The following is a 20,006-nucleotide window of genomic DNA, read 5'->3' as shown; positions in this document are numbered from 1 at the left end:
CAAAATGAACGTCATCTACAAAATACCCTGCAAGAACTGTGAAAACCACTACATTAGATAAACAGGCAGAAAGCTAGCCACCAGGATACATGAACATCAACTAGCCACAAAACGACATGACCCACTATCACTAGTATCCTTACATACAGATGAGGAAGGACACCACTTTGATTGGGACAACCCATCCATCCTAGGACAAGCCAAACAGAGACACGCATGAGAATTCCTAGAAGCATGGCATTCCAACCGGAACTCCATCAACAAACACATTGATTTGGAGCCAATCTACCATCCCCTGAGAAAAAGAACAGGAAATGACATCACCAACCCAAGGAAACCTAAACAGATAAATAGAAAGCGGGACATAACACCAGCGCTTCGTCGGAGGCTCACTGATGATGTTATCCAGAATGGTGACGAAACGTCTGAAAACTAACCTTCCAACTCAGCGAGCAAACTCACATCCAGATTTTCATTTGACTGTCAGAGACTGCAGGATCCACAAGACCCAACTGTTGTACGCTCTTTTAGGTTCAGCAAGTACAAGGAAAGTGATTGATCAGCTTCCAAGAACAGCAACTGTTGAGGATTTGTCACAGCAGGCAGAAAAATTGATAACTTGGAAAGAAACTAATTTTTAGCTGTCGTGGTCACAAGCCATGTGATGGCAATGGGATTAACCGTGATAAATCAGTTGAGTTTGTGACTATAGCAAAGCAAATACTTAACAGTGTTGACCACAATAAAGGCATATTTTTGACAAAGCGAGAAGGAAAATCAGAAAGTTCCAAGTGTGGCACAGATGGGCTGAATGACCTGCTTCTGAACTGTCGCCCTCTAGACTGAATTGCACCAAAAGGAGTGGCCTAGGAGCTGGGTAGCTTTCTACTTCCTGATATGGGAATGAAGTGGAAAGAGTGAGGAGAAACACATAGACAAAATTAGTTGCAGAAGCCAAAGAAGAAGATCCACATTGGAGACAAATATAATATCTGGAATATTCCACTTTAATCTGATGTAGTTTACACCCTTTGTCTTGTTCAAATAAAACTGCTTCAGATTAGAACAAAGAACATAGACCATAGAACATTACAGCACAGTACAGGCCCTTCGGCCCGCGATGTTGTGCCGACCTGTCATACCGATCTCAAGCCCATCTAACCTACACTATTCCATGTACGTCCATATGCTTATCCAATGATGACTTAAATGTACCTAAAGTTGGCGAATCTACTACCGTTGCAGGAAAAGTGTTCCATTCCCTTACTACTCTCTGAGTAAAGAAACTACTTCTGACGTCTGTCCTATATCTTTCACCCCTCAATTTAAAGCTATGGCCCCTCGTGCTCACCGTCACCATCCTACGAAAAAGGCTCTCCCTATCCACCCTATCTAACCCTCTGATTATTTTATATGTTTCAATTAAGTCACCTCTCAACCTTCTTCTCTCTAATGAAAACAGCCTCAAGTCCCTCAGCCTTTCTGATTCCACCACTAAAATATATTACATTTTATCTAAAGTGATTGGCTGTCTCTCAAATAGACTTTGATGGCTCACTTGACTAGCATCTTGGCTGAAGTTGACCAAACATTTTATTTTCTATGGCTCAATCATTCACCTATTTTAACTACCGGATGCACCAAAATTCGCACATGATAAAATTCCAAAACATTGCTCACAGTAAGTTGGAGGAAGTGCGGCTCAATAGTGACATTATCAGGCAGTCAAAATAACATGGCCCTACACATTGTGGTAGAGAACTAAATAAAATCTTTATGCAAAGCAGGACTAAGCAATAGGATAATTTAAGCACAGGGTATAAATGGAATCCTTTATTTATTTTACAGTCATATGTTCTGTCCTTATTTCCATATTTCCGATTAAAAATTGTGTACACATTTTTAACAAATAACTTTTCCCAATTTGTCACAGTATATTCACCACCTGATGCAAGTGCAGGAGGCTGTTAATGCAATATGATAAGATAACGAAAACAATTTTTATGATGTTACACAGTAATTTATGATGGGAAGTTGATAGGTACCATGCAGGAATGTAAAACTGTTAAATATATATGTATGTGATACAGATTGTTCATGGAGATGCTTATAGTGCTAGAGTAATTTTGTTTTTGTTGCTATTTATCTCTCTTTCCTTGATAACTTTCTTTTGATTCTTTTAACTTTGCTCTTGTCTTGAGCCTATCTAATGATGAGAGATAGAGGACAAACCATCATGCAGTATCTCAGAAGAGGCACTGTCCTTCAATAACAAGCAGTTTTATTGCACGACTGGAAAATACACAACTATATTTGATCCAGCAGAATTAATAGAGTTTTAGGGAGCTTATCTATAAATATTTGGACCCTCCAAAAGCTAGACTAGTGCTTCTTATCTTCATCTATAACTGTGCAACTTCAGTAAGACAGGTGGAGCTAATGTAACATACGTTAACCCTTTCCGAAAGATTATCTTATGCAGCACAATGAAACTCCATTTCCTATTGCCCCTCTAAATCATGCCAAAGATAATCTTTTCCCTTGTCATACGCTGCTCATCCCTGTCACCTTCCACCTCCTCCATTTTCTTACCTGTCTCCTCAGCACTCAGTCCTGGTAATTAGCTGAGCAAGGATAGATAAGGGGTGTTGGTTCAAACAAGCACACAGCATTTCAGAACCAAGCAATGATACATCAAAATGAGGAGCAAAGTACTATGGATGCTGGAGATCTGAACATACACAGAGAAAGCTGCAGCAATTCAGCAGGTCTGGCAGCATTTGTGAAGATAGAAACAGAATTAATGTTTGAAGTCTGGTATGACACTTCATACCAGTCTCAAAATGTTAACAGTGATACATCGTTAATACTTCAAGCCAGGAGACAAATTGGGGCATTTGGTTAGATATGTATTACAGATGACTTCACAGAATCCCTACAGTGTGGAAGCAGACCATTCAGCCCATCGAGAACACATCACCCCTCTGAACATCATCTCACTATTCCCCACCCTATACCATTAACTCTATATTTGCCATGGCCAATCTACCTAACCTGCACATCTTTGGACTGTGGGAGGAAGGCCGAGCACCCAGAGGAAACCCATGCAGATGCAGGGAGGCCATGCAAACTCCACACAGAGAGTTGCTTGAAGCTGGGATCAAACCCAGGTCCCTGGCACTGTGAGGCAGCACTGCTAACCGCTGAGCGATGGTGCCACCCTTGATACTGAAGCTGACTTCATCCTTATGGTGCCATGTGCCAACCAGTTTTTTTCGGTAACTTAAAATCAACTCCCGGGCATCATTGTGAAAATAGCATGGGGAGTACGCGCTGTTATTTTAACTGTTTTCTTATTGCTGAAATATTCATCCTTCCTTTCCTGAAGGCTATAACTCATGCTGCGTTATGATTCCACAGGGGCCAATATCTTCTCAGTATCTCACCCATACTTAATGCATGAATATTGACAAATCTTTTGACTCGGGAAATACCAGCTCGATGCTTCCCTCACATGATGTATTGTGATAATGCATTTACTGGTGGGAACTGTGATTTGAATTTTCCCTTTCTAAACCATGGGATAGCATGTAGCACAGTCTATTCATTAGAGTTTGGAAAAAAGTCATTGGGAAAATGAAACATACATAAGATTCTTAGAGGACTTGACAGCGTAGTTGCAGAGAGGTTGAATCCCCTTGTGGGACAGTCTTGGGCCAGAGGACATAAGCTCAAAATCAGGAGTCACCCAGTGCAGACCATGTTTACCTCTCCAACCATGTGATTCCCCAAGATATGCAGCCAAGACCCTAGTAGCATACTGTAGCACTTCCTGTGCCACATTGCCTGAGATCAAATAATTCAAAGTGGGCCAAAGAGAAGGAACTTTCCTGATCAGAAGTTGCTGGTAAAGCTGAGCAGGTCTGACAGCATCTCTGAACAGAACAGTTCCGAGGAAGGGTCACCGGACCCGAAATGTTGACTTTGATTTCTCTTCACAGATGCTGCCAGACCTGCTCAGCTTTACCAGCAACTTCTGATTGACAGCATCTGCAGTTCTTTTGTTTTTTGTAATCAAGGGAAATCCTCAGTTTAGAAAGATCAACCCTAGTCTTAATTTTTATGAGTTCTGTTCAGTGATTAGTGGAAAAATTATCCGTAGTGTTCACTGGACTGCCTTATACTACATTCTACCAAAAATAATATTTTAGTTTTGCTAGTATCTTGTAGTGGCTAGATGTTTATGTTAACTTGAATTTTAAAACTATTTGTATGCATATATATTGTAAGCTGACTGTGGACACTGTTACTTAGTACAGTGATTCATGTTGATCAAAGATAAGGAGCTAGGGCAAATTCCACTGAAAAATGGGTATTGTGAGGCTGTTGCCAAGTGCACGTCTATTATATTGTTTTCTACTTATTGACCTTGCTGCAGTGTTTTGGCTACCTAACCATGCAATAAATAACTCTGGAACCTACTGCTCTGTGTACAAGATTATTGAACTGTAGCTAAGCATTGGTTCTCTGACAGGTTCAGCAAGTGACAAATGCCAGGTATGGTTGCATTGATGTTGCATATTTTATGAGAAGGCTACAAATGCATTAACCCTTCCATTATGGGAGGTGTTAAAACCACTCTCACACATTTTAGCCTAGTACATCTATACGGCATAAAGGACTGAAATTTGAAATCTGATTCACATTATTGGATGCCCGTGTTAGTGGATTTATTAACAAGTACTGGAAATGAACCCACTTACAGGAACAAAGATAAAGTGGAAGATTAACAAGATTACAACTGATTTATTATTTGATACTTATAAGTTGTGGTTGATAAATTATGTTGCAAGAATCTGGATAATCTCATCCCTTCAGATTTCTGGTAATTTTCATTTACTTGTATGTCATTACTGCACACTGTCACCTTTTGCATTACTCTTAGAAATTCTAGTTAATTTATCAAATAAAATCATTTATTCAGCACTACCTTTGAGTAATTTGAGCATCATGTAATTTTTAAAATCTTATGCCCATTTCATTCACATTCATAGATTGCATTGTGCTCACTCCTTTGTTTCTGTATACACTTGGCTGCTTTCTCTTGAGATACATTGCTTTTCAATTCATTGATTATTTATGTCAACGTTAACAACAACTTATTTAAATTGAAATGAGGTTTTACAACTTTTAGAATTAATGTTGACTTTTGTTCAGTTGGAAATGCTGTCAGCCGAGAATCAGTAGGTGCTGGAGGTTCACTTACTCACTCGAAAGACTTGAACATAAAATCCAGTGTGATTCTCCAAAGCAGTACTGAGCGAATGCTACACTAGTAAAGGTGCTCAGTTCTGAATAAAGAATTAAACAAGTCTCTGTCTTCCCTCACTGTTGGATATAAATGAAGCCATAGTACTATTTCAAAATGGAGCATGGGAATTTTCACTAGCGTCTTTCCCAATATTCATCTCTCAAACAACTAAAACAAACTGTTTGATAATGATCACATTTTGTTTGTCAGATCATGCAGTATATAAATTGGCTGCACTGATTCCTACATTACTATATTTCAAAACATGTTATCAACTATAAAGCATTTTGGCATATCCTGAATTCTATGGGCTGAATTTCCACATTTTCAGTTAAAGTGTTTTATTCGGTGAGATTCATGACACCCAGTCTGTCAAGGCTTGGAGTGACATTTCTCATGTAATCTTCCTCTCTTCACCCCATTATTTTTGTACCAAGCTCTCGGCTGCATTTCTTGGGGAACCGCATGGCTGGAGAGGCAAATATGCTCTGCACTGGGCACTTACATGCTAATTCTGTGTGAACTATACACATGGATCTCCAAATCCCACCACGCTGCAGCTTTCTGTATTCTTTCTCTGCTAACATAACACTTACCTCTTCAATTTCTTCTGCCAGCCTGCATAAACTCACATTTTGCTTCATTATATTCTATGTGCCAAGTTGTTGCATGCTCATCTAACCTGCCTACATCCCTCTTTAGACTTTTTGTGTCATTCTTACCACCACTTACCTTACCACCTGCTTTTGAATTGTCTGCAAACTTGGTGACAATACATTCACCTTGCTCATCCAAGTCATTAACATATACGTAAATGATTGTGGCCTATGGCTTTTATCCTCTCTTTCTCTGGTCCATTGAGTTTATTCTGGTTATCAATAACCCAAGGAGGTTCTAACGGCAGAATACATCCAATGTTTTTTATTAGAGCAAAGTACATGAATAATGATGCTACAAAATTCTTACTCATACAAAGCTTACATTTATATGCACTTCTCTGAGGGTCAGCGCAGAACAGGCGATAAGCTTACTCCATCCCAATCTCGAGCCACTGATCAGACAACTACCATCCCCAAGATAGATAGTCGTACTGTGAAACAAGCTTTTATGTTAACTCTTCCATGCAAAGAAGCTATGAATTCAAACTTTGACACTGTCATGACACCAGCAAATGGTCCTTTGGACCAATGACAAACATTACAAATCTGACTGTTTGGTGGTCTTTATTACAGTGCCTTTTCTAAACTTGATCCTGTTTCATCCCTTGCGTTTTTTTTAAAGTTTGATGATTCTTCCAGAATAATATCCTTCTTTACAGCTGTGACTGTTACTTTAATCAATATTTCAAACCCTTTCTCTATGTCCACCTCTCTACTTCATCTCACCATCTTGTAACCAGGAATGTGTAGTTGCCAATCTCGCCCTTTAATAAGCCATGTTGCGGTAATAGTAAGGATACCATACTTCCAGTGTCTACCTGTGTGCTCAGCTCATCTCTCTTACTCATTGGATTCCCTGCATTGAATTGCATGCTATGAATCACAGAAAAATTTTTTTGTTGTTTATTTCCTCGTCTTTGCTTATGCACTCACCTACTAATTTTCTATGTTTTTTTCTAATTTTGTATCTCATCCTCCTGACGCATTCATGTTCCCATATGTCAGCCAATTTAAGCCCCTCCAACAGCACTGTCAAACCTTCTTGCCAAAGCATTGGTCCCAGTCCATTTGAGGTACAAGCCTTGTAAATATTTGCAATTCCTGTTTTCATCATTCACTTGACACTGACAGAATGCGCTTAACATATAATGGAACTTAAGATTAAGCGTGATACAATCTTGTTTGTAAATTTCCAGTCAGAATCAGAGCCTTAAAGTGCATTGAGAAATCAGATATTGGAATAATTTTTTTCACTACTTGGGAACAGATATCTAGGTCAAACTTCTAACAAAAGCTTCTGAGGCTGAAGTAAATAACTTGTATAAAGAGGAGTTGGGTTGAATATATGATTGAAAATGTCACTAATAATTACTGTAGTAGGTATAGACTGAAATGATGAAATATTCCTCAAAGCACAGTAGTTCCTTTGTTTTTTGGAACTCGTCAGGCTCTGCAGGGTTTTACTTACATGCTTATGGCCTAAATACAGAACTTATTTGCATTGACAAGTTTTGTAAGGTTGCATGGTGAAAATACGAGGATGAAACAGTACACATCTTAGGAGAGCCTAATATAATGAATGCTTCTTGTTCCATGTTTGTTAATTTATTAATGATGTACCTTAAAGAAACAACATCACTTATTCTAGTTACTTCAAACTTTGTGTGAATGTACCGTTTTGGAATCATGCACTCCCTTCACCAGATAAGGTGCCTTGTGTTTTTGTATTATCTGTTTAGCTGGCCTCTTTACTTCATTTGTCAGACATGTTCATCAAAAAAAATCTTGCAAACTCAAACAATAAGCTACAAAAAGAGTTAAAACTATTTCAAAAAACTGACATGCCTAAAATCGCTCTCAATATAAGCCTTAGCAGGCAGATGAGTTTGGTAATCATCGTCTATACGACAAAAGATAGTGTTAGATGGCTCATTACTCTGTTGCAATAGCTAATTGTTAGATTGTCTTAAGACTTTGAGTAGAAGCTTCCTGCAGGTTTTATGTTCCAAATGTTGATATGAGCTCACATTTGTCAATGGCAAGGCAATATTACTGGAGGCATCCTTCAAATCAGAGCACCATAGGTGCCATTTCCTTCAAGTCTCCAATGGGAGAATTGGGCACTGTTGAACCTCCTTGAGGAACTCAACGTGGTGCATCCTCAAATTGTGGATCTCAATTAAAATGATGAGTGTCCATAAAGCTCCTGAGAACAGTGGGAAAACCCCTCTAAGTGAACTGTCTGGACCATTGTTCTTCCTCCTCATTAACCTGGCAGACTCCATCCACAATCAGCAGCTGCCATTGTTAGTACGGCCATTAAATTCTCCTTAATTTTGCATCTCAAAAATCTGAAAAGATTGCTCTGAGGAGCAAGCAGCTGATCCTCGACTGCCCGTGGGAAAGGTTCCTGTTAGCAGAAACGTTACGCGGAAACAAAAAATATCATGAAGCCAGTTGAAAACTGTAACTGTATCTAACTGACTTACAGTCAGAATAGCTACTGGATGCTTGAAACAACTGGAAAATTGAACTGAAAATCTCTTTCATACCTGATTTCAACAACCAATTTAGGCTGTCACTGCTTATGATCTCCCGGGAGCAGTGGAATTGTCGTCTGGGGATTCACTGGTTGAATTGATCCACTGCCACCTTCAGACATTGCTTGCTGTTTCAGACATTGATGTGGAATATTAATTAATTTGGCCAGAATAGGATGCCTGCCAAGGCTCTGCCTTTGATGCCAGTGTTGAATGACAATTAATTTTGGCAGAACAAGTTGTCTGAGCGGCTTAATAGTGTTTAATCTGCAATATTTCAAGTACATCTTTCTTGGGCAGAAATATAATTCCCAAAATGAAAATCCTGTCAAAGTTTGTGCACATTGAATGTTCCATTTCTCATTTTCTTTTGCACAAAACTCCGTTACCCAGTTTACGTTGCCACAAAAAAAACTGTAGGAGTTCTAAAGGATGTGGGTGGGACCAAGGCTGCCTGGAATACTGCTACACACCTAACCCAAGATGCCTATGCTGTCAGTAACCTTACAGTCTATCTGCTTATTTCAGCACTAACATGGGCTCATCAATGCACTAGCATTACAGGGAAACAAGCAGGCTAGTGATCTATACTGCTGCCCCATAGCTGCCAGTATTACAAAAATTTGGTGAAAACTCAGCATTAGGACCTGATCCATGGAGATGAAGAGGAGGAGGTGGGAAGTAATGAAGTCGAATGGAGGGCCCCTTCCAGTTTTTGTTGTGGACAGCAAGCAAAAGAACATTGCTGAAACTTGGGTGCTCTCAGAATCAGTCAGCCACTTTCGTTCATCACTCACTCCACTTGCATTCACTCACTCTCCTTCTCAGCCGTGCAGTTACAGGAGCGAGGGAAGCACAGAAATAGGTGAACGGTCTGACTGGGGCATTGAGGAGTGGGAACGAGAATGTGGTTGGAGGATAGTGCAGCAAGCAGGGGATGATGATCATTTGGGCCAGCCTGGGGAGGGGATGGTGGTGGAGCTCAGGGTAGCTGGTTGGGTTTGGGAACCCTGAGGCAGCCATGGAACAGAGATAGAGCATCAGGGCCAAATGGTGGCAGCACTAGACTCAGTTGAAGGTTTAGTATCTTAAACTTCTTATTTCAGATGCTGATTGCTGGTAATGAAGATGCCACTAGATGCAGGTCTCCCTTCATCTTGATACTCGATCAAAGAGCCACAACCACCCCTCAGTTCGAAACATATAGTTAATAGCTTGTTAATGTTTATTGCAAGGATGGGGATTGAATACAAAAGTGGAGAAGTCACGCTTGATTCAGAAAGGGCAGTGGTGAGACCACATTTGGGCCAATATGTACAGCATTGACCTCCTGACTAAAGAAAAAATGTAAATGCCTTGGTGACAATTTAACAAAGGTGTACCAGACTAATAAATGGAATGGGCAGGTTATGTTACAAAGAAAGGTTGGATGTTCTTGGCTTGTCTCGGCTGTGATTTAGAAGCAACTTGATTGAAACGCACAAGATCCTTATAGGTCTTGACAGGGTTGATGTGGAGAGAATATTTCCTCTGGTGACAACATCTAGATCCAGGAGTCACTGTTTAAAAATAAGGGGCTGCCCAGTTAAGTCAGGAAAGCAATGTTGAAGTTAATATCAGATCAGCCATGATTGTATTAAATGATAGATTAGACATGAAGGGCTAAGTGGCCCACTTCTGCTCTGAAATCAGAAACCAAAGGCCCCGCCCGTGTTGTCTGCCGATTGATCAGCCCTCAGAGAAACGGCAAGCTGAATGGCTGTTTAAAATGGCACTCAGTAGGGTTGACTTGTTTGAATGCAAATCTGAGAGAGGGAGCAAAAGAGACAGTAGTGGATCTTGTTGTGTAGTGGTAGTGTCCCTACCTTTGAAATAGGTGATCCAGGTTCATGCCGTATATGTTCCAGACATGTGTAATAATATCTCTGAACAAGTTGATAGAAAATACTTCGACAGATAATCACCAATCCATAAAATCCTGGAGTTATGCAGTTGCTGAGTCTGTTAAAGAGCTCACTTTTTTTTGTGGTGAAGTATAAATAGAGAGACTATTGAGAATTGTTAACTGTTATTTAGCAGACAGGTTTGTTTTTGCTTTGAGATTGTCCTGTAATTTTATTGTAACTTTTTGTTTGCTTTCCTGGAACATCTGGGTGAAACATTATTTTTTTTTCCCTCTACCTCCCAGTATGCATCATTCACCACTTCTACACCCACAGGCTAAGTGCAGAGAATGTGACAATGGAAGTCAAGAAGATGAAAATCTATCTCTGATAAGGCACATGATATCAATAATAAACAACATTTCCTGGAAATTAATTGGGTTATATGGGAATTTTGTGAACATAGTGTTTATGTGCATGATTTATATATAACCTTAAATAGGCCATTGCAGGAGTAGCACATGCAACTCTGTTCGCCATGATACAGGAAAGATGTGATGGCACTAGCGAGCGTGGAGAAGAGATTCACCGGGATGTTGCCTGTGCTAGAGGGATTCAGCTTCAGAGAAAATGGACTGGATAGTTTGGGGTTACTTTCCATAGAGGAGGGAAGGCTGAGGTGGTATCTGTTGTACGAAGTTCTGAGGGACTTACAGGGTAGTTAGGGAGAGAGGTTTTCCTTGGAGAGGAATCAATAACCAGGAAGTACAATTTTAAGGTAAGCAACAGGAGTTTTACAAAGGATTTGATGATTTTTTTTCACTCAGAGGGTTGTGGATATCCAGAACTCACAGCCCAAAAGAGTGATAGAGTGGAAACTGTCAAGGCATTTAAGAACTAATTGGATGAACACTTGAAATACTATAACATACAAAGCTACAAGCCAAGTGCTTGATAATAGGATTAGAGTAGATGGATATTTGATGACTGTACAGAGACAGTAAGCTGGAGAATCTGTTTCTGTGCTGCAAAATGTCTATGACAGTTTTTTTATATCGTTATGGCAATATGCTTATTTTGCATCCGTAATTGCCCTGCAGAAGATGGTATTGAACTTCCTTCTTGAACTACTGCAGCCCTTGGGGTGTAGGAACAAATAGGAAGGGAGTTCCAGGATTTTGACTCAGCAGCTTTGAAGGAATGACAACACAGTTCCATGTCAGGACGGTGCATGGTTCAGAGAAGAACTTGTTTAATTGAATTGTTTTCCAAGTAAAGGTTTGAAACTCATAGTTGTAGTCAGTGTCTCTTCTGGATTTTTAAGTAACCTTTCAAAATTGGATGTATCAGATTGACACACAAGGCCTTGTATTCATTAAGGGTGGGTTTCAGTTGTTTGCTTTTATATAGGTCACAGTAGCTGGATCTCTCTCATACAGACACACACACACTGTCACCGATAGAAACACAGACACAGACCAGTCAATTGGGATGTGAAAGAAAAATGGCAACTTCTTTTTTTGGCTGGGAAAAGCCAACCAGTGTCAACTATTTCCATTCAGTAATAGATATTTTCCAATCAACCTGTTCAGAGATGTTACCACTCACTTCTGGAGCAAGTTGGGCTTGAACCCAGATAGGGATACTACCGTAGTACCACAAAAGCCCAAGCAACGAGTGATAGCTAAATGATCCCAACCAGCGTCAACTGTTTCCAACTAGTAATAGCTGGATAATGGGATTAGAGTGGATGGTTATTTACTTTCCAACCAGCATTATCCAATATCATTACTTTCCAACTGGTTTCTACACAAGTTGACAACTTTTTAAAATGTTTCAACCATTCTGGTTAAGGTTTTTCCTTATTGATTTACTGTGCATTACCTCCCCTACTTTGCCAGTTCTCTCTCCTTCAACCTCCTCTCCATGCATTTTCCTCAATTATTGTTTCATCCTCATATTCTTATTTTTGAATCAGCATAAATACTATGGATGGCTATATCTGATCTTTCAAAACTATCATAACATTCAGGATCCTCATTGTACTGTACAGTCGGGTTTGAATGCAGGGAAACTGTGGCTAATTTGTCCACATCAAGGCCTGTGAACAACAAGCTATTTTGGTGGCATTTGATGAAAGGACAAACATTGGCCTGAATCTCAGCTAAGTCAAAATCCTGGAAATCTCTGAATAACAGCATTGTGCGTCTAATAGAACATAGAACATTACAGCACAGTACAGGCCCTTCGGCCCTCGATGTTGTGCCGACCTGTCATACCGATCTCAAGCCCATCTAACCTACACTATTCCATGTACTTATCCAATGACGACTTAAATGTACCTATAGTTGGCGAATCTACTACCATTGCAGGCAAAGCATTCCATTCCCTTACTACTCTCTAAGAAACTACCTCTGACATCTGTCCTATATCTTTCACCCCTCAATTTAAAGCTATGCTCCCTCGTGCTCGCCGTCACCATCCTAGGACAAAGGGTCTCCCTATCCACCCTATCTAACCCTCTGATTATTTTATCCTACCAAAGTGCATCACCTCACACTTGTCTGCATTAAACTCCATTTGCCACCTCTCAGTACATGGACTGCCATGGTTCAAGAATGCAGCTCACCACTGCCTTCTCAAGAGCAACAGGGAATGGGTACTGAATCTTGGCCCAGTCAGGGACAGCTGCATCCCTTGGGTGAATATGTAAAAGAGAACACTCGGAGAACTAACCCAATTTTCTTCCACACGGTATTATTTGACCATTCACCTGACACAGCAGACAACGGGCCTCCAGAATAATGCCTCAGCTGAAAGACAGCATTTCCTCAGTACTATGCACCATCAGCATAAATTATGAGCTTAAGTCTTTGGAATGGAAGTTCCTTAAACTTACAACCTCCTGGTTCATTAATGTGCTAACTCAGGCACAGCTGACAACTGTAGTGCTATCTCCAATGTCCATGGAAGGTTTGGTATTTCTGCATTTTTCAAATCTTCAAAGATAGGCAAATAGAGTTGAAATCCAAAGTAGTGGCTGTTGGGAAAAAATACGCATTTTTTTCATATTTGATACTTTTTTTTGCTTACATGTTGCAAGCAGCACTCCTCTACCAACCTTGTTTACTTTCCCGAATGAATTTTAAAATCAAACAAAAATAAATTCAAGCAGAAATGTGTCTAAAAATAAATGTTCCCAACTCTAACCTCGGCCATTATTTGACTCTGAACTCTCTAGCCTGGTCCCTGCTGTAAAATACAGTCATAGCGATTGGTTCTGGCTGCCGCTGCCTCTAACACTGCGGCAGCGGTGAGCGATGCAGCTAGCATTTTTTTTCTGAGGGAGAAGCGAAAGGGAGAAAGGGTGCAGTCTCATTGCTCGGTAAGGGCACCGGAGTGACACATTCTCTCCTAGTGGTGATTGAGTATAGGGGAGAGAGAGCACCACTTTACACACTCCACGTCGCCGCTAATGAAGCAAAGTTTCTCTTGTGGCAAAAGCAGGCTGCATTAGAAAATCTGAACGGCATTTTAAAAACAAAATCATGAGACGCTACCATACAATGAGGAATAAAAACAGAATGGATGAACTGGCGAGCAAGAACGGTAAAGGCTCTCAGTCCTCAGTAAATTAGCCCCTTGATATTAGTCTATAAGTGACACCAGGCTGCATATCAGTTTGATATTTCTTGCTGAAACAATCTGAAAATGCCATTAATAACCTGAACTAAGGAAGGGATAATATTTTAACACTTGAAATTAAAGACTGCGCCTTGAGCTGAGCTTTCGGCTCAGACTTTAGCGATTTATTTTATTCATAAGCATTTGTCTTTTGAAATGTAAAATCCAAGTTTTTCCCCTGCTTGGTCATTGACGTCAGTCTCTCTCCTCCTCCAGCCTGTAGTAATCCGCTCTGGGGTTTTTGTAAAATATATCGCGAGATGTTGAGAGAATCCAGAGATGGGGTTTTATTTTCTCATTTCCCTACTCTGGTAGGGAGGAGGGAGAGATAGAGACACACGTTGATATCTCCTATACGAGATAAATAAGAGAGAGTGAGGTGGTAAGGGATTGAGGGAGAGCCAGGTTGACTGATTGAGTGTAGGCTACACTACAATGTTAGGGGAGGGCGGCTCAGTTTGATTTGACACGCAGACGCTCAGAGGAAACTGCTTTCGCTTTTAGTGACACAGAACAGCGAGGGACCGTGCCGTCACAGTGACTGGGTCTCTCTCACACATACAGTTTCTTCGACCAGGACAAACGGCTGCAAATCCGCCCCCTAGGGTCGGGGAGAGAAGCTCGGCGGCTCTGAGCTGCACACCTTGAGTCAGTGAAGCAGGTCTCTCTCTGAAAGCCCGGTGGCAGGGGGAGGGGTGAAGCGGCGAGAGGGACTGAACACACACACACACACACCGGAGACAGCAGCGAGAATTCGTCTACATCTCACCATGGCTTCAACCACAACGTGTACCAGATTCACGGACGAATACCAGCTCTTCGAGGAACTTGGAAAGTACGCAAACACATCTTGTCGTTTTTATTTCTGTCTGTTTTGTTTGTTTGAATTGACACAGTTGCGTTTCCAAACGAAATTTTCTTAATTTGGCGATAAGCATTGGTATTCTGGCGTGGAGGAGATGGGTTGCATTGATAATATTTTCACGGAGTGCAGTCTTACGGTTATGCATAGTTACGTTTTGTTAAATGTTATTGGAAATGTCGAGGCATGTTGTGGGATACTGCTACCATCTCACGACGTAAAATCCAGCAAAATGCATGGTGTCCCTTTTTCTCCTCCTGTGGGGAGAGGTGTTTCACATCGTAATCCGGATTCTGCGCCCAGTGACTTGAAATGTTTCCCTTGATGTTTTGTTGACAAAATCCACCTGAAATGTGTTTGGTAAACACGTTCTCAATACTTTGGGCTGTATTGTTTTGCTTTTTTAACGTTGGCTTTCCACTTGTTTGCGCTTTAGCTGGTTTGTAGCCGCGTTGCAATGTGGTGAGGGTTGTCTGTTTGTACTATTTTTGCTTGAATGATATATATGTATACATACATGCTTGTGTGATCGATTGCTTTCAGGGGAGCCTTCTCGGTGGTGAGACGATGCATGAAAATCTCCACGGGACAGGAGTACGCTGCCAAAATTATCAATACCAAAAAACTGTCGGCCAGGGGTAGGTTTATATCAACGTTTTTGTAACATTCCACTGTTAATATGTTGGGTGCATTGCAGGAATATGCCGCGTGCAAAGGTCAGAATAGTTATCTCCTGGAATGAATAGATGGCACCTGCAGAATTGTTATAATCCTTGCAAGTTGCTGTCATTTGAATGGAGTTGACAATTGCCCCCCCCCCCCCCCCCCATTACGCGCTGTATTGGAAACGGGTAAGTTCTACGGAATTAATTTGTGGAAATGCAAAGTGAGCTGAAACACATCCAAGCGAAGTCACTGATAAAAGTGAACAGCAAATCTAGTTGTGCCAGTTACGTCGAGTTAAGACTTGCATTATTATTTGTCTGTCAGTATTTGAGACTGGGAAACATTCCAATCAGTTTGCCAACGCCCCTTTTTCGGACAAATCTGTAAAAGTGGGGGAACGGCAATTTCTTCTGCGTGTAAACACACAACTTCAGTGGAATCAATGACTGCGAAACATTTTGCCTTATGCTGATTCTGGGCGATTTAATCCATAGCCTGGCCTGATACATATTTAATACGCCTGAAAGTTTGCCTGTGCCGAGGCCTTTCATATCACTAAAGGGATGAATTATGGATGCTGTGTTCTAATTCCGTGAAGGCTTCTTCTCCTCCTCATTCTCGACTTGGCTTTTCGGAGTGGCTGACGGGCTCCTGTAGGTCTTGTCAGTTCCAGTGGCCAACTGCTGCTGGGATAGGATCGAATCTTTGAAGCCTTCAGAGGAATGAGCGAATATACGCTCTGTCAGACCGTGATTTCGTCCACTCGCCCGCACCGTTTTCTGGGGGAAGAGAACATTAAAGCTCCCTTACGACTTAAACTGAGCTTCAGAGAATAGTTCCAGCGCAGAAGGAGGCCATTTGCTCTGTCATGTTCATACTAGCCCTCTGCAGGACGGATATAGCTACTGTTATTTTCCCACCTCTATTTTTGCATCCTGGCATTTTTTTTACAGTGGCAAGGCATTAGAATTCAGACCCGAACCAGTCATTGCATGAAAAAAATATTTTCCTCATGAACCCACTGCGTGTTTTGCTCACATCTTTATATCTGTGCCATGGAAGGGAATAATTTCTCCTGATCACTCTGTCCAGACTTTTAAATCCTCCATAAACTCTTGTTGATGAATATAAGCTTAATAGATCACTTCTACTTTCTTTTGTTTGTGCAACAGAAGTTCCTCTTTGGAACCATTCTCGTTCTTCCCACACCTTCAATTATATCATGTCTTTATTAAAATGTGCTCATTAGGACTGGGTTCAATACTGCAGTTGATGCCAAACTAATGATTTATTTAAGTTAAGGGTGCTTTATGCCTTAATAACCATTTTCTCAACCTGACCTGCTCCCTTCACTGATTTGTGCAAGCATGGGTCCCTCTCTCTGCATCACCCGTAGGATCTCAGCCTTCGCTTTATATTTTTCCTCTGTGTTCTTTCTACTAAATCAATCCCTTTACCCTTCTTTGCATTTGACTTCATCTGCCAGTTGTCTGCCCATTCCAATATGCCTCTGTCCTTTGGAAGTTAGAACAGAAAACGTAGAAAATTACAGCACAGTACAGGCCCTTCGGCCCATGATGTTGTGCCGTGGAATAATCCTAATCCAAAAATAAAATAACCTAACCTACATTCCCCTCACTGCTGTCTGTGTGCATGTCCAGCAGTCACTAATGACTCCGCTTCCACGACTACCACTGACAAAGTATTCCATGCGCTCACAACTCTCTGGGTGAAGAACCTCCCTCTGACATCTCCTCTATACCTTCCTCCTAACACCGTATAACTATGACCCCTGATGGCAGTCAGTCCTGCCCTGGGGAAAAGTCTCTGGCTATCGACTCTATCCATGCCTCTCATTACCTTGTATACCTCAATCAGGTCACCTCTCTTCCTCCTTCTCTCCAGAGAGAAAAGTCCGAGCTCAGTCAACCTCTCCTCGTAAGACAAGCCCTCCAGTCCAGGCAGCATCCTGGTAAACCTCCTTTGCACCCTCTCCAAAGCCTCCACATCTTTCCTATAATAGGGCGGCCAGAACTGGACACAATATTCCACGTGTGGTCTCACCAGGGTTTTGTAGAGCTGCAGCATAACCTCGCGGCTGTTAAACTCGATCCCCCTGTTAATGAAAGCCAAAACACCATATGCTTTTTTAACAACCTTATCTACTTGGGTGGCAACTTTGAGGGAGCTATGCACTTGAACACCAAGATCCCGCTGTTCCTCCACACTGCTGAGAATCCTGCCTTTAATCCTATGTTCAGGATTTAAGTTCGACCTTTCCAAAATGCATCACTTTGCATTTATCCAGGTTGAACTCCATCTGCCATTTCTCAGCCCAGCTCTGCGTTCTGTCATGTTATTTTATGTTCTCTGGGTTCATGTCACCAGCAAGCTTATATCATGTGGACATTTTGAAATTATGCCCTTTACATCAAAGTCTTGGTCAATAATATCTATTAGGGAGAATGACTTGGCTTTGGGGAATGGAATAGGTGGGAAGGGAATACAGTGGGGTAGTTTCCTAACACAAACCCTGGACAGCTACACTATAAATCTCCCTTTAGCCTGAAAAATGATAGTTCAACACTATTCTGTTTTCTTTCATTCAGCTGGTTTTGCTCAACCTCAGTAGTTCTAGAAAAATGCAGAGTTGAGACGCTGTTTCTGTCAAGTGTCTGTCACAATGTGTGGAAGATACATGCCTACAGTTAATTAAAAGATCTGTTCATGTAAGTTTTCTGGCTTCCTGATTCATGCTTCTGTCATCTTTGATATTGTTGAAGCCAACACTTAGTAATTCAGGCCTAGTTCCAAGAATCTGCTGCTGCCAAATGGGCCTGAGAACATGATTAGTGAAATTTCATATATCCATGCCCTAGCCATGAAAACTGAGTTCCACATTTCAAAGATGTCCAGCTTTTAAATGAACTTATAGAAATGTTTTAGTTTTGTCAGGGTTAAAATATTTGGGATTTATTATGCGAACATTAGGAAATTTAATTGTGACAAAGTTGAAGGTAACACATCTTTGAAATTTTAATTAGTGAAACCCATAACTTGTGAAAACTTGGAGGTCTAATTATGTCCTCTTGCAAGAAAGGTTTGTGTTGACTTATTTTAAATATGGCTGAGAGAGATTTAGCCTGGATCATTAAATAATGAATGGCAACATGTTATTTACGACCAAATCTGAAGTTCAGAAATGTAAAAACCATTTGTGTCCAAAATGTGTTTGTAACAGGTTAATTTTAGATAATTAGATAATTTTATCGAATGACATAAATTACATTTAGGAAGATCTTTTCAAACTGGAGAAGAGTAAATACAGTGAGGTATGATGTCAGGTACTCATTATGTAATCAATAACATGTCTCACAACAGAGAAACTTTAGGGGGATTCATCTAATTTTCACACGAGGTTCAAACTGCAGTATTTGTTGCATAGGGTAACAGAGTGGTAGGAAGTTATTTGTTCCTTTTTTGAAGTTTCTCATTCTCAGTTTGCCCCCACATAAATGTACAATGAGGAGTTCATTGGTTTAAAAGTGTTAGGTCACAAAGTGCATTGGTTAAACTGTATTAACAAATGGGCTGAGATAACATTTTTATTCTGTTAAATACTGAATTTATTAGTGATTTCTCACCTTTTCACATAAGGTGGATGTCTGAACTACTTCTTTTAGTAAATATAATTTACAAAATCAAATTATGCTTTTAATACATTTTGCTAGTAAGAATGATAACCTTGTATTTACTTAAGCTTTGATCATAAAAGCTGGCATCAATTTGTTCCAATATTTAGTAATTCTGGTCCTTATTTTGCTTTTATATTAATTTTTTCTGCACCAATTGGGTAACTGGTTCATTTCCAAAATTGGCATACTATATCCTTGAACCAGATATTCAAGTTGCTTGTGTAGTTGAAACTGCAATTAAAAATTCATAACTTGCTTTGGGCATGTTTATTCAACCAAAGTGGCTGTTTTGTAAATATTATGTAGCACCGTTTACTGTGTGCAATTAAATAATAATGGTCAAAACAGTTTTGTTTCACTAGTTTGTAGTAGATTTCAAAAGCTCGTTGTTAGTGTTAGTGACAATAAAATGATACATTTTGTAACGAGTACAAGAGATTGCAGCTCACCCACTGCAGCGGTATAGTAAGCAATAGATTCTGCCGCTGAAGTTTTTGTGTTTTAGGGTTTAATTGTCTTTATATCAACTTGAATCCTCCCCAACCCTGTATTACCAATGGGAGTTTCCATTTGTCGTAACTAGACAATGTGTCTCCAAACAGAAGTGGAGAGAGGAAAATTAACCAGATGGTTTTTGTATCTGCAGAGACTTTCGATTGTACTGACAATGCCCGTAGGAAAGCTGGCTGTCCAGTTCATACAGTTT

General features: G+C 40.5%; 1 protein-coding gene across 28 annotated transcripts in view; it reads left to right on the top strand.

The window, feature by feature from the left end:
• The first annotated feature begins 14,301 nt into the window (after positions 1-14,301).
• The window catches only part of LOC125455090 (calcium/calmodulin-dependent protein kinase type II subunit delta), a 297,229-nt gene continuing 291,524 nt past the window's right edge, over positions 14,302-20,006 (top strand). For 13 of the 28 annotated variants that reach the window (XM_048536677.2, XM_048536836.2, XM_048536698.2 and 10 more), the window contains exons 1-2: positions 14,304-14,912; positions 15,483-15,577. In XM_048536677.2, the coding sequence (XP_048392634.1) occupies positions 14,848-14,912; positions 15,483-15,577 (160 nt within the window). In that variant the 5' untranslated portion in view covers positions 14,304-14,847. Of the gene's footprint in view, positions 14,913-15,482; positions 15,578-20,006 lie in introns of all 28 variants that reach the window. The other 15 variants (XM_048536874.2, XM_048536737.2, XM_048536844.2 and 12 more) reach the window with 4 other exon arrangements.

The sequence above is a fragment of the Stegostoma tigrinum genome, chromosome 1 (genome assembly GCF_030684315.1).
Source record: "Stegostoma tigrinum isolate sSteTig4 chromosome 1, sSteTig4.hap1, whole genome shotgun sequence".
Classification (NCBI taxonomy): domain Eukaryota; kingdom Metazoa; phylum Chordata; class Chondrichthyes; order Orectolobiformes; family Stegostomatidae; genus Stegostoma; species Stegostoma tigrinum.
The sequence above is the reverse complement of the archived record's forward strand: the minus strand, read 5'-3'. Positions and strand labels throughout refer to the sequence as shown.